The following is a 26,684-nucleotide window of genomic DNA, read 5'->3' on the forward strand; positions in this document are numbered from 1 at the left end:
TAATCAAGCATGGCTATAATGTCACAATTACATGGTTATGTGATATGGACAACACCAGTTAAACCACTCGTAAAACGACACGATCTATTAGAGTAGCCATTCATGTGACAGATAGACCATTAATGGTGTGTTTAGCCGGCAACATATCAGAAATGGAGAAATGTATAAGAAGGTAGGAGAGATAAGCATCACTTTTTTGGAGCAAGGTCAGTATTATAAAATCCATTTGTAAGGTTTTCTCAGCAGTGCTCCAGTGAGTTTCCACACCTCCTTTTACATAGGAATTAGATCTTCCCCACCAGTAAACACTAATAGACTGGGATGCTATTAATCACCAAAAGCTAGTATGCAATAAGGAAACATTTTCTACCTAAGTATAAATCATGTATAGAATGACTGAATCCTAATGCAGTTCTGAAAATGGTGTTTAAGGCCACAATCACTTTATTAATGATAAGAGAATTTAAATTTGTCAAATATGAATTTATGGATTAGAGCAAATTTCCTAGATGACACTTCCAAAATGATGGTGTAAAACAAACACACACACTAGAAGCTGCCTCATCCTCACTCACGCCCTCAAACTGTTCTTCCATGTCCACGCAGAAACGAACCTCTGAAAAGCCAGTCATAATACCAGGTCTCAATATTTTTTCACAATAGTTTTAACACCTCAAAGTTCACTACTGCCTCCCTTCAGAGCTTGAATTTTTTTTAACAATTAACAATTAATAATCCACAGATCATCTATGGAACTTTGTGCAATGTCATCATTGTGTAGACAACATCAATATATCTAATTGTCAACATGGCACAATCTGTGGATACTTAAATCTGGAGACTGAGACCGTGGACAGACAAGAAAGCTCTTTCTGCAAATCTGAGAACATTCTGAAGAAAAATCTGAAATCTTAAAAGGGGGGAATTTTAAAAACCCCTGCACCTTTAAGGAACAAATGGTCTCTCAGCGACTGCTCAGTGGCCATTGCTACGCAAACACAACAAAAACGCCAGCCTTCAAGCCTCGTTTCCCATCAGTAAAAGGCAGGGAGAGGGAGCAAAGCCCTTTTCAGGGCTATTTTGGCTTTGAGGGAGGACTTATTGAAGATAGTCTTGACAGCAACCATTATGCAACTTGCTGCCACCTGAATTCCATGACTCACCCAAGCCCAGCTGCTCATTACTGTTCAACAGCAGCCACCACACAATGAGACACAGTAGTTAAGCATTTCAGACTAGGATCTGGAAGACCCAGCTCCAAATCCTTGCTCTGCCATGGAATGGGTGACCTTGCACAGTCACACAGTCAGTCCAACTTATCTCACATGGTTGTTGTGAGGTAAAATGGAAGAGAGGAGAATGATGGGTCCACATTATAAAGAAAGGTGGAGTACAAGCAAAGTAAATAAGTAATAAATAAAGCTGAAAATGAGGGCAGATAAAACGCAGATTGGATGGGTGGGAAGGAGAGTAAGATGCAGGGAAAGGGAAGAGAATACGGGGGCTGCCAGGAGGAGGAGGAGAGAAAATCGTGAGGGACGCAGATACAGGGGTAAGTGAGGTGCCACTCACTAGTCCTTATGAGTTTCTCTACTATAGAACTGGGCTCAGCCCAGCAGCCAGAACTGCACAACTGGTTCTAGCCCAACCTGGCACTGCACAGTTTCTTGGGGGGGGGGGCTGAAGGCAGGGGGCAGATAAAGCTACATTGACTGGTGGGTGGGAAGAGAGAAGGAAGCAGGAAAGGGGGAGAGGCCATAGGGTTTCAGCAAAGGGGAAGAAGAACTAGTGGGTGGAGGAGAAAATGAGGTTCCCCCCTGCAAGTCCTTGCAGATCCCTAATTTTTTATTTGAACCAGGTGAAGTTGTGATGCTCTTCAACAAGGGCCTGGAAGAATGAACAGGCTGGAAGAGGGTGAATAGACAAACTCAATGCTGAAAAAAAGAATAAGAGATAAAAGTCTTCAGGGGGAAGCAGAGGGGCTCAGTTGACTAGTTTTTCTAGTTTGGAACACATTCAAAGTAGGGTTGCCAAGTCCAATTCAAGAAATATCTGGGGACTTTGGGGGTGGAGCCAGGAGACTTTGGGGGTGGAGCCAGGATACATTAGGGGTGGAGCCACGATCAAGGCTGTGACAAGCATAATTGAACTCCAAAGGGAGTTCTGGCCATCGCATTTAAAGGGACGGCACACCTTTTCAATTCTTTCCTTCCATAGGAAATAATGAAGGATAGGGGCACCTTCTTTTGGGGCTCACAGAATTGGACCCCCTGGTCCAATCTTTTTGAAACTTGGGGGGGGGGTATTTTGGGGAGAGGCACTAGATGCTAGACTGAAAATTTGGTGACTCTACCCCAAAAAACAGCCTCCCCAGAACCCCAGATACCCGCGGATCAATTCTCCATGATTTTCTATGGGAATAAATCCCCATAGGGAATAACAGAGTTCCCAGCAGACATTTCCCTCCCCTCCCCCGCTTTCTGACAACCCTGAAGCGGGGGGAGGGCCTCCAAACCGGGGGATCCCCTGCCCCCACCTGGGGATTGGCAACCCTAATTCAAAGATTGGGTTTATAGCTTTAAAGAGCTTCTGGAATAAGCCAGAATGTCTTCACCTCCCAACTTCTTTGATTACTGTGCTAGCTGTGCCCACTTTTGGAACTGTGTTCTGGCCATAATCATTGATACTTTGGTGACCTCTAGATTATACTATTATAGAGCATTCTATGTGGGGATAATACTTAAGCATATCTAAATAATTTAAAATATTGCTGCTCATTGGCTGACTAATACAAGAACAAAATATCACATTACAGAGATCAGAAAAAAAAAATTACTCCTGGCTACCAGTGTACCTCTGAACTCAGTTCAAGTCGTTGGCTCTTAAGGGTTACTGAGACATGAGTACAAGGGGAAATGGCCTTATGTGGACATGCCCACACGCAACTCAGTTATCCTCGGTGAGCAGGCCTTCCAAAAAAAAAAAATCATACAAGAAATCAGTTGCAGGAGAGTATGTTTTTGAGCCTTTTCTCATTATGCAGCATTAAAAAAATTATTCATCATAAATTCTAGTAGGTCAAGTTCTAGGGTTGCGGGGAGCCCCTGGTTTGGAGGCCCTCAGAAAGCCTTGGGGAGAGGGATATGTCCCTTAGGCACTCCATTATATCCTATGGAGACTGGTCCCCATAAGGTATAATGGAGAATCAATCTGTGGCTATCTGAGGTGGCTGGGTTTTTTTTTTGAGATAGAGGCACCAAATTTTCAGCATAGCATCTGGTACCTCTCTTCATTTCCCCCCACCCCAAGTTTCAAAAAGATAGGACTAGGGGGTCCAATACTATGAGCCCCAAAAGAAGATGTCCCTATCTTCCATTATTTCCAATGCAGGGAAGGTGCACGGTCCCTTTAAATGTGAACCCTTTGGAGTTCAGTCATGGGGGAGGGACGGTGGCTCAGTGGTAGAGCATCTGCTTGGGAAGCAGAAGGTCCCAAGTTCAATCCTTGGCATCTCCAAAAAAAGGGTCCAGGCAACTAGGTGTGAAAAACCTCAGCTTGAGACCCTGGAGAGCCGCTGCCAGTCTGAGTAGACAATACTGACTTTGATGGACCAAGGGTCTGATTCAGTAGAAGGCAGCTTCATATGTTCATATGCCTGTCACAACCTTGCTCCTGGCTCCACCCCCCAACGTCTCCTGGCTCTACACCCCAGGGCTTTTTTGTAGAAAAAGCCCAGTAGTAACTAATTTGTGTATTAGGCCACACCCCTGATGCCACCATTGTTTTGCAGGGCTTTATTTGCATATTAGGACACACCCTCGACACCAAGCCAGCTGAAACTGAGTTCCTATGTGTTCTGCTAAAAAAAAAACGCCTTCTACACTCAATGTCACCAGATATTTCTTGAGTCAGACCAGGGAACCCTAGTTAGTCCTAGGAATATGAAACCTGGTATGAAGAACTTCCTGAGAAGTAATTCAATCTGAACATATTTTAGAAAAATCTGATGAAGGAGAGCTGAATTGCAACAGTTTAAAATACATGCTTTAATATCAATTTTTCCACATTGGAAACCAAGATTTTGTCCGCCTAAAACAAGGCTGAAATTCAATCCAGAAACTCAAGAACGCTATAGCAAGCTCATGAGAAAAAATTCCCTGCGCATTTTTAAAGTAATGAGGTTTCTTGGTGCCCATTTTAATCAATGAAAGCTAAAGTAATGATAAATTCTTTGGCATAAATTACCTATATATTCTGACAGCAGAGTGCAAGGATGAAGTTCTGGCAATCGCATGAACGGCAATAAATTAGTAGAGCAGGTAGGCATTTGTAATAAAATTTAACCACTGCTAATCTGTTTCAGCACATGATCCCACACTTTTCTAAGCATACACACAGGGCAAACATATTATCTTAGGCATAGGACCATAATCTTGTTCATGGGTGGATATCAAGGTTTATTTATTGCACTTTGGAAAGAAAGGCCCATAAATTCCAGATCAAGTAGATTACCTAAAACAACACGTTGAGAATTTAAGGAATTCTAGCAGTACAAGGTTAACTGTTAGAGCAACAATGCAAAAGGAGGGGTAAGGCTCCCTGATCAGCAGATATGGGGTATGTGGGTACCACATGATCAATCCTTAGTTAAGCTAGGAAGGCTGCCTGATGGCAGTCATATGACCATGACTGGAATATTTGAGGTGGATACGGTGACTACAGACACAAGAACTGTGGGTCTTTCCCACATTCCCGCCCCGGCAGTCCTTTCCAATTACAGGAAGATTTATTCCCAGGGTCATGGGACCAATGTGGACTAATACATGGGTAGAGAGGCTGTCAGAAGAAATGAACAAAATTGCCTTCCTTCTCTTCTGTCAGCAGAACTGTGCTGATGGAAAATGCAGAAAGGATAATTTTTCCCCTCCCCCTCTTCTTTGCAGCTACCCAACCTGAATGGCTTTTAGTCTACGCAGGTACTGCAAGCCTGGGAATAAACTTGTGCAGTGCTGGAAATGACTGCAGGGGGGAGGGTAAGACTGTACAGATCCATGACCATCAAAGTCAACACGAACAGTTTTAGTCTGTTTTTCCACACCTGTTTTTAAAATACTATAAATTCAGGTTTGAAAAGGAGGGTAAAATCCATAACAGCATCCTGCATGCTTAATTGTAAGGTGAACTGCCATCTTGAGATGCTAGTGAACCAGTTTGTTGTGCTTGATTCCATCATGCCCTGAAACCTTACAAGTACAATGTGGGGGCATGGGTCCCTGACCTTTTTGAGACAGCAAACATCATTGGAATTCTGACACAGAGTAGTAGGCATACCACAAAAGCTGCTAAGGAGAAAGAACCTACCTTAAAATGGCTTGCCAAAGACGCAGAGCCAGCCACAAAATGGGAATGAGTGGTTTGGCAGTTTCTCTTTTTCTAGGGAACCCTGGCCCAGAAATAAAGAAATCACTAACTGAGAAAGAATGTTTATGGTGGTAACAACAATAAAATATTGGGGGGGGGGGGGCTCTAAGCAGAACACTGATAGCTAGGGTTCCCAGCCTCCGGGTGAGGCCTGGAGATCTCCCGCTTTAACAACTATCTCCAGCTGGCAAAGGTCAGCTCCCCTGAAGAAAATGGCTACTTTGATGGGGGACTCAGTGGCATTGTACCATGCTGAGGCCCCTCCCCTCCCTTTCCCAAACCCTGCTATCTTCCTGGATCCACCTCAAAGTCTCCAGGTATTTTCCAACACAGACCTGGTAACTCTACTGACAGCTGAAACATACATTTTGGAAACCAATTGTTTTTCAATTCCCAAGTAGTCCATTTATAGAAAGTTTGGTGGCAAAGTTAAGTTCTCCATGAATACAAGCTTAATTTTTTAAGCCTATGCTATGTGGCTCATAGTAAGCATTTAGGGCTGCAAAGCTCCCAAGAGGGGCGGGGGATCCCTTGGTTTGGAGGCCCCCAACCTGCCGGTATGGAGCGGACCGCCAAGGAATTCCCGCCCCCAAAGAGCTCCATCGATGTGCAATGTGCCCAGTGCAATGACATCACCCAAAAATGATGTCATCGCATTGGGCGCATTGTGCCAGGAATGCTCTAGCCTTTGGGTAGAAACTCTATGGTACCACAGAGTTTTTACCCGAATCCTAGAGCATCCCTGGTACAATGTGTCCAACGTGATGACATCACTTACAGGTGATGTTATCGTGATACGTGCACTATGCATGCACAAGAATGCCCCCTCCCCAAAGCCGAGGTAAGACTTGGCAACCCTATCAGCATTTAGAATTTTTCTGGGTAGATGCTAATGGAAGTAATTTTTGTTTCAGCTGTTTTTATTATCTGCTTCGAATTGGACATGCGTTTTGTTGGTATCATTTTAAGCCACTGAATGTTGATTTGTGATGTTTTTATGCCCCTGGCTTGTTTTTCAAAAATAAGTAGGCTTTTTAATTCTTTAATTATATTATCTTGCGAGCCACCACAAGCAGGCTCGGGAAGACAGCACATAAAATTCTAAATAAATAAATGTGAATTAATATTACAGGAGAAAAGGAAAGCACAGTAAAGGCAGAAATCAGTAAAGGTTGTTTTTAAACAACTATGTTAGAAGCATCATCTACATCTATTAATCTCTTCTGGCAGAGACATCCATGAAAGATGATGATTACTACTACTACTCTAGGTCAGACAAGACAGCAATTCTGGATCCTCACCCAGACAAATATTACCAACATATAAATGTTAGTTTGGCTAAACAAAGAAACCTGCAGAGCCAACAGACCTCAATATTTTATGGTATTTCTATTTGTTCACCCTTAGAAGTTTTTACAGGTTCTGACAAATGGTTTGCATCTAAAGTCATCTTTGCAAAGAGCCGAACTCATTCCCTGTGTACAAAATCCATACTCATTAGCGGCAATGGCGGTGCAAAAAAAATGATGCAGTTGCTACTGATTTATGACAGACACGATGCCACGGAAATATTTCATCCCCGTACACTACAGTCAATGCACTGTCTTAGAGAAATAAAACCTCACATCCAGCAAGAATGAACAGCCGAAGGAGGCTTTTTGCAAACATGTACACAACGTATCGCTTTTAGAAGTAGAATACAAAACTAGAGTTTATTTTTGAGTTTAGCCCTGTGAGTTTGCCAAGAGCTAAGAATTGCAATTTATAGATATTTTACATCAGCACAGGGCTTTTTTCAGCATGAAATCATTTGCATTTTAGGCCACACACCCCTGACACCAAGCTAGTGTGCTCCTGATCAAAAAAAAGCCCTGGTTTTTCAAAATCCAAAACTTTATTTAGTTGGGCAACTCTTATTTCAAATGGATGTTGGATGGAGGGATCATGTCCCATGTTCACACTTTTGTCACCGACTTAAAACAAAACAAAACAAAAAATCTAATTCTATGTAAATGCACACCCAATGAAAGAACATCTAGCAGCTTAGCATCTAATGACCAAAATGTGTTTTCTGAAGATAGGGAAGGGAATTAAAACATTAACAGAATCTCAGATTACTTTATTTGTCGTATGTTACTTTTATCATTTCATTCCTTCTTACAAAGTCACGTTCCTCCCCTAAGCGTCCTTGCTTTTAGCAAGTGCCGTTCCTCTATTTATATATTTTCCCCGAGTAGTTCTATTTGTGGATCATGACACTGCAACAGAAAATAACTGTTTTTATACGGAATTACCAAAGGCCCATAATTATAATGGACAGCAGCCTGTTTCACACGATATTCCACACAAAACGGGTAACATAAGGAGGGAACAGGATTGTAGCAACAAGTTTTGCATATACTGAAAGGTGTACAGAGATTCTAAGCCAAGAATAAGCCCTAGCTACGAAACCCAGTGTGTATTTGCGGGGGGGGGGGGGGGCTAACTTTGATTACACTGTATGCTGGCGTTTGTACATTACAAGTAACCAGAATTAAATTACATTAATTCACCACCCTTGGGATAAATGCCTGGGTAAAGTAAAATGTTTGGGCTAACATCTTCAGGAGAGTAAAGTAGACACCAGGTGAGCCTCAAGTGGATTCAAAAAGCTCAACAACAGTGAAAAAACCCGAGCCCACTCATCCACCTAGAGGTGAGAAGGTAATTATAAACAATTATTACATGATATTGTATGTCGAATAGCCTAAGATCATCCTAGCTCTTTTAGTGTTATGCACCACTAAGTGGCTAGTTAGACTTGTTTTTTAAAGCAAGAGATACTTCAGAGATGATTTGCGATTGGCTGCCTCTGTGTCACGACCCTGGTATTCCTTGCCCTCCCAATACTGGCCAAGGCCAACCCTTAGTTGCTTAGTTTCTGAGATCTGATGAGATCAGGCTAGCCTGAGCTATCAACAATATGCCTTAGGAAGAGGATCTTAACCAGTGGCTAAACATCACAGGAAGATCCAGGTCACAAGCCATTTAAGGCCTTAAAGGTAAGAACCAGCACCCTGAATTGTGTCAGGAAACAAACAGGCCACCAGTACAGATCTTTTGGCACAGCAGTGAGACAATCCTATATCCATCCCACTACAATATCCTGCCTGCCACATTTTAGACTAACTGCAGTTTCCAAAGAGGGTGGGGAATCCACTGCTCTGGTTCCCTCCCCCCAACATGGCTCAGCTAACTGGTGAGGGAAATTACAAACAGCAAATGGAGGCCTAAGCCAACAACACAGCAATGTCACTACTGGTGTGCACTGGAAGTGACATCAACACATCACCAGTGATGTGTGGAGACTCTGGTCTTTGGACAATGTGAGGACTCTCTATAGCAAAAAATGGCTTCTACCATGGAGTTTTTGTCCAAATATCAGAGTACCCCTGCGACACTGGCAACATGATGACATCACTTCCAGTGTGCGCTGGAAATGATATGGCCATGTAGCTGACTAAGCCAGTCTAGGCCTCCATTTGTTACCGGTAAGTTTCCCCCAACTGGCAGAGGGTACCTGGCAACCCTACATCTATCAGATGAAGTAGGTAAAAGGTGCTACATGCCACAGTGCAGATCTGAGCCTCCAGCTGTAAGCCAAGATCCAGCAACATCCCCACAGTATGAGCTTTTTCCTTCAGAAAGTTTGCAACTCCTTCCAGGACAGGATGCCTCCTGGAGAAACTTCATCCTTGAAGGACAGCATTTTATTCTTATCTAGACTATGCTGCAGTTTACTGGTCCCATCCATTCAATTATTTTCTCGAGCTATTTGTTCAGAACTTCACAGACCCACTGAACTCAGATCTTAGGGGGAAATCCTATACAACTGGTTGTATTCTGCATACTGGTGGCACTTCACTCCATATCCCCATACAATCCTACCAGTTGTTCCATGCAGATACATAGAATGGAGGCCAAGATAGACCCCTGTGGGATTCCACAGTATGCCATGGGGCAGAATGGCAGACTACTTCTTTAAAAGTGACCAGAACTACACTCTGTTACAGAGTTGTGTTTATCACCTTACTGACCCCACTCAGCCATCCTAACCCAGCTAGATACTATGAAGGAAATACACCATCAGAAATGTATTACAGGTCATACAAAGTATCAGGGAATTATTTCTCTGTACAGCTCTAAAAATAATTCATTCTAGCAAATAATTAGATCACAAGAGCAACACTCCTACCATGGACAACTACCACTCCAGAAACACAAAACCAAACCTAAAATATATACAAAACTCAAACATACATACATTTAATTAAAAAAACACACACACAATCCTACTACCCCAATCTGGTGACCATTTAATTCTCTTATTTGTGATGCGTCATCAGGAATCTACAATTTATTATTGTGAACGATTCAAAACTTCACAAAGTAGTGATGGAATGGGCTCCGCATACTGGATCACGTTAGTAAACAGACAAGAGGAGAAATAAACACGCCATCTCACAATCATAGCAAGGCACCGAACACTCCAATAAACCCACATGTACCAGTTGTCCTCCCTAAATCAACAACAACAGTACAATTATGAGACCAAACAATACAATTCACTATGTACTGGGCTCTTACACAGGCATTTTAAAAAATCTTTGTGACATCTTACGTAAAATAACCCTCAGCATTCTATATTTGCACAACAGACTCAGGAATGTATGGGTGGGGGAAATCTGACATAAAAATGGAGGCGTCTACAAGTGACTAACCTCAAGAAAAACAGTTTTCATGTTTTTATGTCCAGGTTTGCTTTTTAATGGCTTGTCTTAATAGCCAACAGCTTGTTTTCAACAGCTTGTTTGAGTGGCTTTAGTTTGTTTTTAATAGCTGTGATTTAATAGTTTCATTGCATTGTTTTAGTTGAAAACTGCCACCAGCAGGTCTCTAGACAGGCAGCTCATACATTTTCTAAATAAATAGATGTTTTATCATTATGAACCCCTTAGTCTCCCAAGTAATTTGTAACTCAAGTCAGTCTCTCCCTCTCTCTCTCTGGAAGGGAGGGAAGGAAGGTATGGTAAACAGTGCATTTTAACTGGCTTTAACTATTGCTTACTGACAGCAATTCCACTTCCCATTGCCTGCTTGCTCCGCCCACTGCCACTCAGCTGAGCAAGCAGGGGAAAACTGCAGAAGAAATCACAGATGGTCATCAGTGCCGTGACTTTACTTCAAACATAACAAGGAAGTGATGACATCAGATCAGGTGATGCTCTAGCATTTGCCCAAAACTATGTTCTGGACAAATGCTAGCTAGAACCTTGTCAGAGATCCAATGATGTCATTTCCAGGTTGTGTCAGAAGTGACTACCGCACTGCAACAGCGTTGCCAGTTTCCTGGTTGGGGGGTGAGGGATCGCCAACACCAGCTCCTGTTTCACATCCCCATTTGGTGTGGCAGCGGGAGGAAATTTTTTAAAGGACCATCAAGCTGACAGCATGTCACTTCTGAAGGAAAAGCAGTGAAGTCAGTCCTTTGTAGTAATCACCGGAAACAGTATGGTAGAATAATACGGCTTTACCATAGAGTTTCTGGTGATTCCTAGAGAGGGTTGCTGCCAGTGTTCCCTCTAAGCTGAGTTAATGTGAGCTAGCTCACAGTGTTTTAACCTCCAGTTCACACATTTATGTCTTAGCTCAGGAAAAATGGCCCCAGAACAAATTGGTTTATATGGTAGCTCAGAACTTTAATGCCAGTAGCTCTTAAAGTAGAATTTTTGCTCACAAGACTCCACAACCTTGAGGAAGCATTAACAGCTACCCCCATGTTCCCACCCCTCCTGTTTCCAGCTGGTTCCCATGTCATGTCTGGCAACCCTGGATCACAACAACACCCCACCCCCCAGTGTCCTGCCAGTTGCCAGCCTGGTAACTGTAGATTATGCCTAATTCATTTTTCAAAAGGCCTGAAGTCTTATGTAGGGTTGCCAATATCTGAGGACTTTGGGGGTGGAGCCAGGAGACTTTGGGGGTGGAGCCAGGAGACATTAGGGGCGGAGCCAGGAGCAAGGGTGTGACAAGCATAAATGAATTTCAAGGGAGTTCTGGCCATGACATTTAAAGGGACCTTTTCAATTCCTTCCTACCATAGGAAATAATGAAGGATAGGGGCACCTTCTTTTGGGGCTCATTGAATTGGACCCCCTGGTCCAATCTTTTTGAAACTTGGGGGGTATTTTGAGGAGAGGCACTAGATGCTATACCGAAAATTTGGTGCCTCTACCCCAAAAAACAGCCCCCCCCCCCAGAGTCCCAGATACCCACGGATTAATTCTCCATGATTTTCTATGGCAATAAATCTTCATAGGGAATAACAGAGTTCCCAGCAGACATTTCCCTCCCCTCCCCCGCTTTCTGACGACCCTGAAGCGGGGGGAGGGTCTCCAAACCGGGGGATCCCCTGCCCCCACCTGGGGATTGGCAACCCTAGTCTTATGCCATATCCATTTTCAGAAGGAGTTATAAAATCTGGATTCTTACAATGCATCACACCAAAGGCACCCACAAGCCAGGAACGGACAAACTTTAGTACAAATAATTACAGCAGCACAAGCAGGTGTAGTGAGGCATGCCACACATACCAGACTGCAAAGAGAGGGTTTTTTTTTAATTATAACAGGTCTTTAGCTAACTGTATCTGCAGTATTTATGTACTGACAAAAAAAGAAGTCTAGGGTTTTCCCCATATGTGCCATATAGAAAAAGAGGGAGACAATTTTATATTCACATACAACTTACAGTTATATACAGTAATAAAAAAAAACTTTTGTGTATAAGCTTTCTTTAGGGGGATCATCTAACACTAAGGTCATCTTCTTTTCAGGAAATTATGGTACTATTTTGACTATGTACAGAAGAGCACATGCTACACATTTATTAGTTAGAACCTACATACAGAACTGCTTCTGAATCAATGTTCTGTACTCATAGAGATATTGGAACTACAATGATTTTTGGATCTAGGTTTGTTGCATTGTCTTCTGTTAATAATCCTTATTGAACATTTAGATACTGAGGTGCTCACAGAGCACTTTAAGAAGACAGCTTCTTGAACAGAATTCAAACCACAACACAGAAATTTATTTGGGAACTGGTTCTAAGTGGGCACTGCTGGCAGGGCAGACCTCCCGCTAGGTGACTTAGGTGATCGCCTAGGGTGCCATCACTTCAGGCTAGGGTTGCCAAGTCCAATTCAAGAAATATCTGGGGACTTTGGGGGTGGAGCCAGGAGACTTTGGGGGTGGAGCCAGGAGACATTAGGGGTGGAGCCAAGATCAAGGCTGTGACAAGCATAATGGAACTCCAAAGGGAGTTCTGGCCATCACATTTAAAGGGGCGGCACACCTTTTCAATGCCTTCCTTCCATAGGAAATCATGAAGGATAGGGGCACCTTCTTTTGGGGCTCATAGAATTGGACCCCATGGTTCAATATTTTTGAAACTTTAGAGGTATTTTGGGGAGAGGCACTAGATGCTATACTGAAAATTTGGTGCGTCTACCTCAAAAAACATCCCCCCCAGAGCCCCAGAAACCCGTGGATCAATTCTCCATGATTTTCTATGGGAATAAATCTCCATAGGGAATAATAGAGTTTCCAGCAGACATTTCCCTCCCCCTCCCCCGCTTTCTGACGACCCTGAAGCGGGGGGAGGGCCTCCAAACCGGGGGATCCCCTGCCCCCACCTGGGGATTGGCAACCCTAGTTCAGGCGTGAAGAACTGGACCCCCTGAACTGGCGGGGCCTTCTTCCTGCTTTTGCACTCTGGGGTGCAAAAACAGGAAAAAAATTCCCTCCGCACCTCTCGGGAGTCTTCAAGAGGTGCAAATGGTGGGGCTTTCTTCCTTCTTTTGCACCCTGGACTTCATTCTATTCTATGGGCCCACAGGACAGAATGGAGAGACTGGGCCATTGCTGTGGCACAACACTAGAGAAGGGGTTTTAAACTTAAACAGCAGCGGCCCAATCTCTCCATTCTATCCTATGGGCCCATAGGATATAATTGGCTATCAGTGCGGGGGAGGGGGCACAAGTAGTTAGCCTTGCCTGAGTGCCAAACAGTCTAGATCCGGCCCTGATGGCAGGAAACTTTTTTGATGGACAAAATGGGCCAGTTCATTTCATCTGATCTCTGCAAACCATGAAGCACCTATAACTACACCCTTCTCTTTCTTCCATGCACAGCTGCAGGTTTTGAATGCCGATGAAGACCTCATATATGAAGGTGCCCTGGAAGTGTAGAATTCCTACTTTGCATGCCATCTCAGACATTCATCACCTTCTTACTTCTGGTTTCATGCTACAGCTTGAAGAATTATCAAGAGAAACAGCTCACACGGAAACATATCTGCCTATAAAACTGAAACCAGGCAGTCAAGTTTGTTTAGATAAAAAATAATAATGGCGTTAATAAATATTGTCATACACAAATGGGCTTTTAGATCACAACTGACTCTTAGTCACAACATCAGGAACTAATCAAAGACCTCCAACACATGCCCACACACATCCCTCAACCACACATGGCAGATGAGAAGTATCTACTACTGATTCTCTTGCTTACATGTCCTATGGATAAACAGAGAGGATGAAATATTCGATCTATAGCCTGATATTATAGGCTGACTGCATGACACTTGTTAAAGATAGATCCCTTGCCATTTCAATTGTTTACTTCATTTTTAATCTGTTCCCTATTGCGTTGATCCAAATTTAGCAGTTGCCAGCATGTGGGGTAGTTTAAAACAATGATTGCAAACCATAAACCTTTAGAAATACAGTAACCAAATTTATTTCATAGGACTGCTAAAAGGGCACAATGAAAACCACTCCTGTTTGCTTGTTTTATCTTTTGCAGCTGGGTACACCCTATTACTTACCGTTTAAAGTCATATTCAGGAAATGTTTTAAGGTCAGGCATTTGAGGTTTTATGTTCACACTGAAGGATACTCTTCTATCATCCCAAGCTGGCCCCAAAGCAAAATATGCAGATGGCAGACCAGCATGATCACACCTACACAGGGTGCTGGCAAAGAATCTTCCTACAGTCCATAGTCCAAAATACTGTACAAGGTGTTTTGCACCCTTCTCCACCCACTTCCCTTTCTGATGAAATGGTAACAGAAGGAACACACCCAGGAGATACAAGATGTACCAGGAGAGTCACCAGCGTCCAGTATTCGTGGAGGTCTGACACAAACAAGGGTCAAATTATTATATATATCTTCCCCACCTGCATCTTGTTTCCAGATTACACATCATCCAAAAATCTGTGTGTATGTATCAAGAAAAGGATTTTGGCAACTGCCACACAGTGCTGCTTACACTGGATAAGTAAAATTGTGCCATGTTGTTCTAAATCCTCCTAACAGCCCAGAGCACTGATTAAAGAACACAAGACAAAACACTTATATGTGTTGACAAGAACTATTCTTACACCTTGTGCAAAGTGAGGTAAGGCATTTCACATTCTCAGGTGCTGTTTTAAAATTAGTTCTCTGAAGGCTGAGGAAAACAAAATTAACAAAATAGCCGGATGCCAAAATTTGCTCGTACGTCTAAAGAAACCATGTGCACACCGATCGCCTAACATTTAGGAAATGCTTTATCTGGAAAACTGGATACTTTCAGTCAGTGGCACAGTTACGACTTCAGCTTGCTAGGAACCACACCATGCTGATCATCAGCCACTGGAAACTTTCTCAACATGGAAAGTCAACAATGCTGGATAGGAAGATTGAAAGAATGCTTTACAAAAGTTCAGCTGAAGTGCTAAAATAGGCTTAAGCTATTGAGGGAAGTGAGATTATCTGTTCTCCTGAATTTCTAAAAATGTGAATGATTAGGGTTTAAAAAACAACAGAGCTGAAAAATATGTCCTCTGTTTTTAATTAGGACAGAACCCTCCAGGAAGTGTTCAAATATAGCAGTGCCTCCATAATTGTTCTGCCTCACTTCATTGTGTTTTATTACTGAAAGCGTTTGATAACCAGTGTCTGGACGAGGGGTGGCTCTTCTTGGATTGGCTGCAGGTCCTCTACCTCCTAAATCTGAGCATCTGGACAACAGCCCTGCTGCCTGAAGATTGTTATATCTATATATGTATATGTGTGTGTGTGTGTATGTGTGTGTGTGTGTGTGTATAAATTTGGCCACTGTGTGACACAGAGTGTTGGTCTGGATGGGCCACTGGCCTGATCCAAAATGGCTTCTCTTAGGTTCTTATGTGACACAGAGTGTTGGTCTGGATGGGCCACTGGCCTGATCCAACATGGCTTCTCTTAGGTTCTTATGTGACACAGAGTGTTGGACTGGAGGGGCCACTGGCCTGATCCAAAATGGCTTCTCTTAGGTTCTTATGTGACACAGAGTGTTGGACTGGATGGGCCACTGGCCTGATCCAAAATGGCTTCTCTTAGGTTCTTATGTGACACAGAGTGTTGGACTGGAGGGGCCACTGGCCTGATCCAACATGGCTTCTCTTAGGTTCTTATGTGACACAGAGTGTTGGACTGGAGGGGCCACTGGCCTGATCCAAAATGGCTTCTCTTAGGTTCTTATGTGACACAGAGTGTTGGACTGGATGGGCCACTGGCCTGATCCAACATGGCTTCTCTTATGTGACACAGAGTGTTGGACTGGATGGGCCGTTGGCCTGATCCAACAGGGCTTCTCTTATGTTCTTATATCTTGCTTTTCTCCACACTGGAGACTAGGCTTACATAACAGGCAGAAAAAAATTAGTTGAGTCAAACAAACAAAGCACAACTCTAATTCCTGGGCTGGTCCTGGATCTACTGGGCTGGATCAATCAGGGCCACAGGCCGTGAGCTTGACGGAAACAGACCAAGCTGACAAGTGCCTTGCCAGTATAGTCTTAAAACTGGAGATATTACTGCTAGTAGAAATGTTTCTTCTCTGGAATGTCTTCTCTTCTTCTCTTATCTATCCCTTGCTTTCCCAACCTTGAGTAACTCTCTTTACCTGCTGTTTAGATATATGGAACTACCTTAACTGTAACAATGTGTATCTCGTTCGCAGCCTTGGGAATGAATGTTGAATATCAATATTGTTCTCAAAGCAAAGCACAGTAAAGTTAGCATGGGAAATTTGGGGACGGCACTTGCTAACATTCTTGCATTGCTCACTGTAATCATTTAATAGTGCATTCATGCATATTCACGCCAGTTCTAACTCAGACCTAGTCCGGGCTGGTTTCCCTGCCTGAAGCCTTGAATAAACGGAACCTTTTGAAATAAATGGACTGTTTATTGAGTAAACAGGGAGGAAACCTGACACCAAGCCCCTGATGGAGGCGGGGCTGCTGAGAGTCACCCTGGTTCCCTGGACAACGATTCCATCTACCCCCCAAGACTCTGATCCATACCAAAATAAAACACTTTGCTGGTTGCTAGCACACACCTATAATAACAAAAGGATCTGCATGTCCATCTGACTGTCAGTTTGCAGCAGGGATAATTCATCAGAAAATATAACTAGGGATCTCAAAATCGGCCATCAGCTTCAGGATGATTGCGGGAGATCAGGGCCAAAAATGAAAGGAATCAGAATGTCCTGGTCCAGGTTATCTCCATACCCTCCTCCCACACTACTTGCAACAGAAGCTAAGCTTACGTAATGGTTAAATCATTGAACTAGGAGGACCTGGGAAACCCAGGTTCAAATTCCTCTCCCATGGAAGCTTGCTGAATGACCTTGGGCCCATTACACACTCCCCATGTAGCCTACCTCGCAGGATTGTTGTGATGGTAAAACAGAGGAGAGAAGAACCATGTAAGCTGCTTTGGGTCACCCTTGGGGTTTGAAGCTCTGTCTTCCAAGAGACAAAGCTTCAAACAGGTTTGACCGTTTGCAAGATCTACAAGAAAAAACACTGTAATAAAGGTCGCTAAGTACAAGAAATTAATAATTACAATACAATAAAATTTATTCTTATCATATCCTATGTGTGTGTTCTTGTAAGTAAATAATCCAGCGTGCAATACATACAGTCCTGCAAAAACATACATGTTCAAATTCCAGCCTGATAGTCAAGGTAAATGTAACTCATGGAATCAGATAAGCATTCCATGTTAAGTATGTGCAGTCCAAGTAGTCTCAAAACTTTAATGTTGCTTCTTTCTTGATGCGTTTGGGGATTAGATCAATAGTTTTGGAGTCTTCCTCAGAACGCTTATAAGCCATGAAGATGTCAAAAAGGTAATCAGGAAAAATTAGCAAAATTATTACACAGAAAGCACCAATCAACAATTCTTCCAAGAGACAGAGCTTCAAGCAGTTATTCCCTAGAGATGCCAGTCCCCAGGTGGCGGCAGAGGATTCCCCGATATTTCAGGCTACTCTGAAAAGCCAGCCAGGAGGAGGAGGGAAACCCCACTCCCAAAAGTAGTCTGCAGCCCTGCTTGAAAACAGCAGCATGAATTCCCGGCTTGCAGGGCAGGTGTGTGGGGGCCGCCCGCTCCTGCCCTGCAAGCTGTGGATTTGTGGCTTGCAGGGCAGGGAGGCATGACACCCGCTCTTTTCAAGTGGAGGTCACCCACTCCTTTCCTGCAAGTGGCAAATTCACTGCTTGCAGGGCAGGCACAAGCTGTGCCCCCTTTCCCCCCAACAATTTAAAGGGAAGGTTCCCTTTAACCGCCTGGGGGATTGTGGTGTGTGAGCATATGGGGCTTCAGAAGCCCTCTAGATGACTTTGCCCCCCCCCGAATTTTGTCCCCTGTGTCCCCCTCTCTCAACAGCCATGGGTTGTTGCCTGCTGTCGCTTGGAGCAGCAAAAGGATTTTTTTTTTAAAATGCAGCCTCATGTACTTACTGAGGGTAGCTCTAGGAATCACCAGAAATTCTATGGTTTTACTATAGAGCTTCCAACGATTACTAGAACTATCCTTTGTCACTTCCAGTAAAAACTTCCATCAGGTATAAGTGGCTGCTTAAAAAAATAAACTTGCACAAATCTGTGTCTCTCCCCAAGCCCCCTTTTAGTTGCCGGCCACTGCCTGAGAACCCTAACTGAAAGCTCTTTGCTCTTTTTCTTAGGCCTGTATCAAAGACTCATGTCTTTGTGTAAACTCAGGGTGTTTTCGCACAGGGCTTACCCCAGAGCGAAGTCCCTCTTCACTGCGCAGTGTCTGCGCGGATTTCGCACCAACTGCTCCGCAGAACCCGGAAGAGCTGCGGCTTTTGCGTCGCAAATGTAAACTGGGTTTTGGTGGTTTACATTTGCGACGCAAAAGGTCGGGAACTTCCTGGTTCCTCGGAGCAGCCTCGGAGCAGTTGGTGTGAAATCCGCGCAGACACTGCGTGGTGAAGAGGGACATCGCTCCAAGGTAAGCTCAGTGGGAAAACGGCCTCAGGATAAATACCCTCAGGGCTTTTTTTGAGCAGGAATGCACAGGAACGTAGTTCCGACTGGCTTGGTGTCAGGGGGTGTGGCCTAATATGCAAATGAGATCCTGCTGGGTTTTTTCCCCCACAAAAAGCCCTGTGCGAAACAATGGTGACATGAGGGGGTGTAGCCTAATATGCAAATGAGTTCCTGCTGGGCTTTTTATACAAAAAAAGCCCTGCCCTCAGCTAACTGAAACATAACCTCAGCCTACATTTCATATGACTATACCAAGTTATTTCCAATCTCCCTCCCTTGCCTGCAAGAGAAAGGAAAGAAAACACAACATATATTATAGTCTGTTCCTTAAAGACGGAGATAGCAAAATGAAAATTGGTAGGCACATTACAAACAGTATGTTTCAAGTACAAATCCAAATTCAAGTTTGGGCTAGTTGGTGGCTTGGATCCAGCTGGGGGGGAATTCTTCAGGGCCCCCCTCCTACTGCAGGAACAGGGCACCAGCTAGAATGGTATAAAAGTCTGTATCAATAAGTCTGTATCAGGATGGCAACACTGGCAAAAACCGCCCCCCTTCCATTACTGAAAGCAAGATCCAGCTCACTCTTTCTCTCAACCTAACCTACCTTACAGGGTTGTTGCAGGGATAACACAGAGTCTTGAAGAATCATGTACGCTGCCCTGAACTCCTTAAAAGAAGGGCAGGATTAAAAAACCCTGACACTTAAAAATAAGTTAGTGGCCTACGGTATTATTTATATTCTACTTTTATGCTCTAGAACTCAAGCCAAGATTGGTTAAAATCAGTATTCCCTCTAAGTTGAGTTAGCTGTTTTTTAGCCTCCGGCTCACACATTTTTGTCTTAGCTCAGAAAAATGGCCCCAGAGCAAACTAATGTATGCAGTAGCTCACAACTTTAATGCCGCTTATGCCAATAAAGGTCTGAACTTCGAACTTTAATGCCAATAGCTCATAAAACAGAATTTTTGCTCATAAGACTCCACAGCTTAGAGGGAACATTGGTTATAATATAATCTATGAATGATAAAAATACAAAAAATACATTGTATGAAGAAGTACTTTCTTTCCCTCTTCTGAATACACTGCCAATGAATTTCATTGGGTGCCTCTAAACGTATGACAGAGGGAGAACAAAGTTTCTCCTGTTCAATTTTCCATATTATGCACCACTTTATATACTAGACTAGTATAGTTTCTCCATGCTTAATGCTGTCTGTGGTCTCTCTGGTTATATTAGAAGGTCCTCTACAGAAAGAACAGCTGGAATCTTGAAGGGAACCAGTATGCAAAACAACACTGCCAGAATCTAAAAGCATTGGGATTTGGAGAATAAACAGCATGCATAAGATACAACTTCTTGTGATTGGGAAGAATACCACAGCTTGAGCTCTCAGACTGAAATATATCCAGTTTGCTAAGTTTCCGCTTTCCATACCACCGTACTATAAAACGTATTCAACTGGTAAATCTGGAAAGGAAACTCTGACCTCCCCTATCATCCACTATAGCCCTGGCTTGGGTAGGAACATCAGGCCTCAGAAGATAAATACAGTCGGCCTTGGTCAGTATTTAGACGGGATACCACCAAGGAATACCACACAACGCAGAGGCAGGCAATGGCAAACCACACCTGAATATCTTATCTTGAAAACCCTATGGGATCACCATAAGTCCATTGTGACCTGATGGTAACCAACACCGCCCTCCCCCCCAAAAAACCCCCACATTCATTATGCAGTGTGTCCCTTCAGCAACACACGGTATTGAAATCTGTGCTCTCAGTCACAGTAATGAGGCACTTTAGAAGGTCCACACATGCATATTCATAATTCAAATACAATATCAAGCAATGACTTACAGCTGTGAAATCAGTTTTACTCAGCATGCAACTGTCATGTCATCCAACATACCTTATACTTAATACTTTTTCAGTTGATATAGTTCATACACTCAGCTGTGAGTCATCACCAAGTCATGTGTGAATCAACTCTAAAATACTCTTTGAATCAAAATAGCGCTGCCTGTATTATTGCGGTCCTTAAAGAACAACTACTCTCCTTAGAGTGCATAATCACAAAAATCTGAAAACAGAAAATAAAATGTCAAAAAAAAAGTCTGGATAACAAATACTAACCCGGAATAGGCCAAAGCAGGAACAGGAGAGGGGCGTCCCTCAGTGAGGGAAACTCTTGAATGTTACTCACTCCCTAATGGCATCAATGCTAATGGGAAAGCCCTCAATCAAACCATTTCGTTGTACACTGCAGAAAAGATGTGGTCAACATTAGTTAAAAACGTGCACACTCATATTTTTCCACAACACAAGCGGGGACTCATATTTTTCCACAATACAAGTACCACAGAAACTGTGTAAGAAAGCTTTGCATTCAAGGTGGATAGCACAACTTAGATTCAGATGATCAAGATTTACATAAAGTTTTACTACTCGTGCAGAGGAAAACACTGACGCTTCTTTGAACACCCAAGGTCCTATTAGATTGACCAACAATACACTACATTTTTTTTCATTTTGCCCTATTTCCAAGAAGCTTACATTTCTTCTCCTCTCACTTTTTTATCCTCACAACAGCCTTGTGATTTATGGTAGACTGAGAGTGACTGACCCAACCTCACCTAATGAGGTTTAGCTAAGCAGTGTTTTGAACCTCATTCTCCAATCTTAGTCCAATACTCTATAACCAGAACACCAACGTAAGGTTTCCTTCTAGAACTAGGAGCAATGCACAACTAAGATACATAAAATGGAATAAATACTGTTTTTTCCCCCCTTTCAAATCCTCACTCTATACATGAATTAGCAGAATAATATGATCTCACTGATACTTTTTATGAGGCCTGTTGCAGTAAAACACAACTGCACTATGCCTGATTCATTCCGATACAGTCATTTTATAATAGGCTAGTAGCACTGATAGCATAGGGGCATTTAGCGGCACATCTGCCTTTTATAGGCAAGAAAGAAAGTACAATACGCCTCCTCATGCTTTCATATGATTATTGCCTGCTGAAGTCTGTGTTGAACTACCAGAATTCCTATCAACCAAAATTGTTCATAATCTATTTCACCTCAATGCACGCTCTGGGTGAAACACACTAATACATTTGCTTTGCTTCAAAAACACCTACTTTCTCATAATTACTTTCTCTGGTTTCCCCTCCCACACAGAGAATCACCTCAGTGACACAGGCCTAAAGTTCTACCGAACTGAAAGCTAAACTCATTTTATATTAGTTTACGCAATAACGCTCTTCTCGTGAGTCAATACTGATAGTTTTAGATGCATTTCCCCAACCTTCCTGAAATCAAACGTTTTATTTCTACTCTGTATACACTTTTGGAAAAGCCAGAGACAGATCATGTTATTCTAATCAATTCTTTCTTGCACAAATTTAAGAGAACATGCTTGGTAATTTTGTGAGTCCAACCCAATAGCCAAACTTACCTCTCTTCTCCAGCATTCAGTATGACTTAGATTTGCTTGCTTGTTGAGGGAGATAAAATGAGGATATGTAACATTCGAAGATCCCCTTTGGAATCCTTGCCTGCTTTTTACGACACTTCTTGCTCTATGAGTATTTGCCTCATTCTTTTAAATTAAATAAATGGATATGCGCCCTAGTGGGGGGAAGAAAGACTACAGCCTTCCCTCACATTTTTTTAAAGCCATGCACTGCTATTTTGTGCACAGCGAAGAGTCTTGTCCTGTTTTCAATATCTAGCAACAGGATAAGGGTGCCTTCAATAGTAGTGCCAGGCCAGGAGAAACACACAGCCTTCAAAGAAATAATAATAATTAAGTACAAAATAATTGAAACCCCACAATGGAACAAGGATAGGCATGCGGGGTAGGCGTCATGTCATCCTTAATTTTGTAAGTGATACTTATCCAGTGTGAAATCTGCACAACCACACTTTCATGGCTTTTATATCTGGGGGAGGGGGGGGGGAATTATCTTGCCAGACTACAAAAAATGACACATCCAACGTCAAGGGGGAAGAAATGACAACTTGCCAACAAAAGCATTGCCTTTGAAGGAAGATGTCGATTTATTACATACAATCCAGAGAACGGCTGTGCCTTTCAAAGGCCCTTAAGTGTTCCACCAGTTTTACAGATCGAAGCCTCCTGAAGCCCGCTGCATCGCAGCGTGGCTGAGGGGGAAGTTTTGCCCCCCCTGGAGGGAGAGCGGAATCTTTGGCGCACTTCCAAGCGCGTCCTGAGGGGGCGGGGCTTCAGCGCTGCTGCTGAAGCCCCGTTTGACGCCACAGCAGTCTTCAGTTTTACGGGGTTTATGGCACCATGCGGCCTGGGGAGGACCGGTTAGCCTCCCCCTTTTGGGGAGTTAGGGGTCTGGCAGGATCAACCTTGGGTGTGGCCCGAGGTATGTGAATGCAGACTGTCCTGGAGACTCGATTGGATGGGTGCCTTTCGCTGAGACTCGCGTCTGGTGTTTGGGCCCTCCGGTGCGAGCCTCCCTGCTGGGCCTGCCTAACGGGAGCTGTGGCTCACAGCTCCGGCTGGGGGGCCGGGTCTCTCGCCTGCTGGAAAAGGCAGGGGAGCGGTCTGAGGAGACCCCTGGCCCTGACCTGGCCGCAGTTCGGTTGCCCTTGCTGTTGCTGGTTATTTTAATAAAAGTGGCCCATAGTTTCACCAATATAATTGTGTCCGTCTCTTTATTCCGACTTGGGGGGCAACTTCTGTTACATTCCGCATTTCAAGCGCTTCACAAATCTTCTCGTTCACCCTCACGACAATCCTGTATGGTGGGCTATTATTACCTAGAAATTACAGGGCAGGGGGGGTGTTATTAAACTGAAAGTGCAATATATCCTAGGCCATTCAGTCAAACAGTGATGAGCTCTGTGTCAATTCAAGCTGCCACTTTAAATCATTTGCAAGCATAGTGAATGGACATCTTTGTAACAAACAGATGAACACTTCTGGCACATTTCATTTGGAAGCATAGTGCAGCGAGTGGACACCTTCATAACAAGCAGATGAACATTTTTTTTGCACATTTCAAACGGCATAGTTATTGTGCTAAGTCAATTTATTTGTTAAAGTAAAAACTTTCTTAAGCAAAGTTTATACCAAGAGATTCCTTGCAATTGACACGGCAGTCAAAGAAAATATACTTTGTAAGGAAATGCCTGCAGAAAACAGAAATACCAACTTCAGAAAAGAAAAATCCCCACAGCTGATTTGAAGAGGCAAGTTGCGGGAGATCCTACAAGTCCAGCTCCCCTCTCCCATGCCTCTCGTTTTAGGCTAGCAGATTTTCGATTGTTTCCCCTCCAAAGTGAACCGTAAAAGTAAAATTATTAGCATCTGAGTCAACATGTAGGTTTGCTACTATTTGCAGCTGGAGACTGAGAAGAACCACAAAATCAGATAGAAATAAAGCCTAATCAGAGAAAGAGAGAGAGAGAGACGATCTTATTCATTCTCATGTGGCTGTCACATCACCAGCCACATACGTCTGCATTGACGCATACAGTATTTTATGTTATAATCATTGTATTTTATGCTTTGGCTTAAAACCTTATATAACACATTCCTGTTTAATATGGAACAGTATGTGCACTGTTATGTCAACCTAAGCAGTTTTCTTTTCACCCTGGAAAAATATTGTCCCTTGAGGACTATTTTAAACCATAGCAAAGAAGATACGAAAGCAAAGATGCCTACATCTTGGGGGCTTCCCCAATCTCTGTTTTCCCGGTCTGTATTCAGATGGCTACAGATTGGCACCTGTGTTAGGATTCCTAGTGATCAATTCCGGCAAAAATCAAATGGCTCTTGCCAGCTCGATTGCTGCCCTGACTTGGAGAAGTATGGGGCTATTTGGGGATAACATCTCCTAAATCCTAAAAAGGCATCGTATACCTCAGGCTGCATAACCAGCATGCTAACAGCACACATACTGCCTTTGTGATGCTACAGGATTAGATTACAGCAAACACTTGCTTTGCTCGTTTGTCCAAGGAAACCAAATGAATCTGCACCCAGTCATTTTACACGGTGAACGTCTTATGCACACATACTGATGGCACTTGTTCTGTTCCCATATCAAACAAAGCCTCGGGTCCAGTATTAATGGAAATCTGTGCTAATAAGCATAATATCACGATAGCTACAACCCCTCTCTCTGTATATAAGCCATGAAAGATTCATGCACCCAGCCATGAGGGCAGGAGCGCAGCATGGAATTGGCAGCATAGAAAATCCTTTCTACCTTTCTTCAGAAACACTTAGATCTTTCATCGATCGATAAGGAATTATATAACGAGGAATAGTTCAGGTGGCTTCAGAATACACAGCGTACCACCAAGTAACCCACAGAAACCGAAAACAAAAGCCTCCGTCCCTGTCCTTTGCAGACTCTAAGGGAGGAGGATCAAAACCACCTAACGAGGGAACTATTAAAACAAAGGACTTACCGCCTCAGAGTCTTCAAATCCATGCAGGTACAAATTGTCATACATGGAGGTTTGATAATCCAAGGCACCTCTTCTCAACGCAAACGTGGAACTGCTTCAAAAGCCAGAGCCAGGGTTTTAAAATGCAGGGAAAGGCCTAGACAGAGCAGCTGAGCCTGCCTTGTCAGTTTTCTGTGGATTCTCCCCCCCCCCCAGCCAAGATGCGATTCATTCACATCATAGAAGGGGAAGGCTATCCCTAGAGGCAATCCAGACCTGGCATTTTATCTGCCTTCCAAATACAGAGCATGAAAGCAAAACCGTTCTTTCCCCAACCAAGGACTGATGACAGAGTCAGGGAAGAAGCCGCTGATTGGCTGAGCTGCGGTGCCTCAGTCAGCTCCAAGAGCCTTCTCTTTGATAGTGGGTGACGAGCAGGAGGCTTGTGCGTTTGTAACAAGCATGTCCCTGATTATTTGTCCCCTTTAGCAGTAATAATCAAAGCTCGCCACTGTTTTAGAAATAGGGATGTGGGGAGGTGTTAGCCTGGATAGACTGGATCGGCGAATGCACTGTGTGTGGGTGGAGCGGAGGGGCTGTTCGCATAGGAGGCTTTTCAATGTCCACTCATCAAAATGTTAAAAATGAAGCCACGGCACTTATTCAAGTACAAGCAGCCGCACTTGACGGTAAATTGTAATTTAAATCCAGAGAGCGCAATGTATAATTTCACACAGGGGAACAGGAGCGAGAGAGACAGAAAAGAAACAGAAGCAGGGGCTTTTGCTAACATACACACTTCATAGCCTAAAACACCTTCTTTTCTTGGAGTTCGGAAGAGATGGGGAAGGCAAAGACATTCGCTAGCACCAGAGCTTTTGAGTGGAAACATTTCACTTCCTTTCAACACCTTCACAAGTTCAAATTGTTGCGCTTAACGAGTTTGAAATGCCTGACCAGTAATTTAATTCAAGAAGTCCCTCAACAAAATACAAATAACATGGTGAAAAAAATATTTAAAAAGAGCTGGCACAGTAATAATTTATTCCACAACGTAATTATTCAGTAATATTTAAAACAGCTGAGACATAACATGCTAGCAGCTGTTTTTATCCAAGGAAGAAATGATAAGTGCAAAGTGGTGTCAAAACTGAGGCAATTCTATTTAGTTATTTGAATACTTTATGTCTGCTCTTTTGTGTACACAGCAGATTTTTTATAAACCCAGATAGTATAATTTGCTTCATCATGGTCAACTGCTGCAATAATCATTACCTAGCAAACAGAAGTTATGATTGCTAGCATTTGGAATAAAGCTTCTACTACCCAAATTGCTCAGACACTATTGTTGATAAGGGATTTGGACTACATATAACCCGCCAT

The 26,684-nt window shown here is 43.2% G+C and overlaps 1 protein-coding gene across 4 annotated transcripts in view; it reads right to left on the minus strand.

Annotated features, from left to right (window-relative positions):
- The window catches only part of CACNB4 (calcium voltage-gated channel auxiliary subunit beta 4), a 296,369-nt gene that overhangs the window by 129,072 nt on the left and 140,613 nt on the right, over window positions 1-26,684 (minus strand). Inside the window, exon 1 of one of the 4 annotated variants that reach the window (XM_060256986.1) lies at window positions 25,323-25,703. The exons of the other annotated variants lie outside the window; for them this stretch is intronic. Coding sequence (XP_060112969.1) covers window positions 25,323-25,367 — 45 coding nt within the window. The 5' untranslated portion in view covers window positions 25,368-25,703. Of the gene's footprint in view, window positions 1-25,322; window positions 25,704-26,684 lie in introns of those variants that run through there. 4 annotated transcript variants of the gene reach the window in all.

The sequence above is a fragment of the Heteronotia binoei genome, chromosome 16 (genome assembly GCF_032191835.1).
Source record: "Heteronotia binoei isolate CCM8104 ecotype False Entrance Well chromosome 16, APGP_CSIRO_Hbin_v1, whole genome shotgun sequence".
Taxonomy (NCBI): domain Eukaryota; kingdom Metazoa; phylum Chordata; class Lepidosauria; order Squamata; family Gekkonidae; genus Heteronotia; species Heteronotia binoei.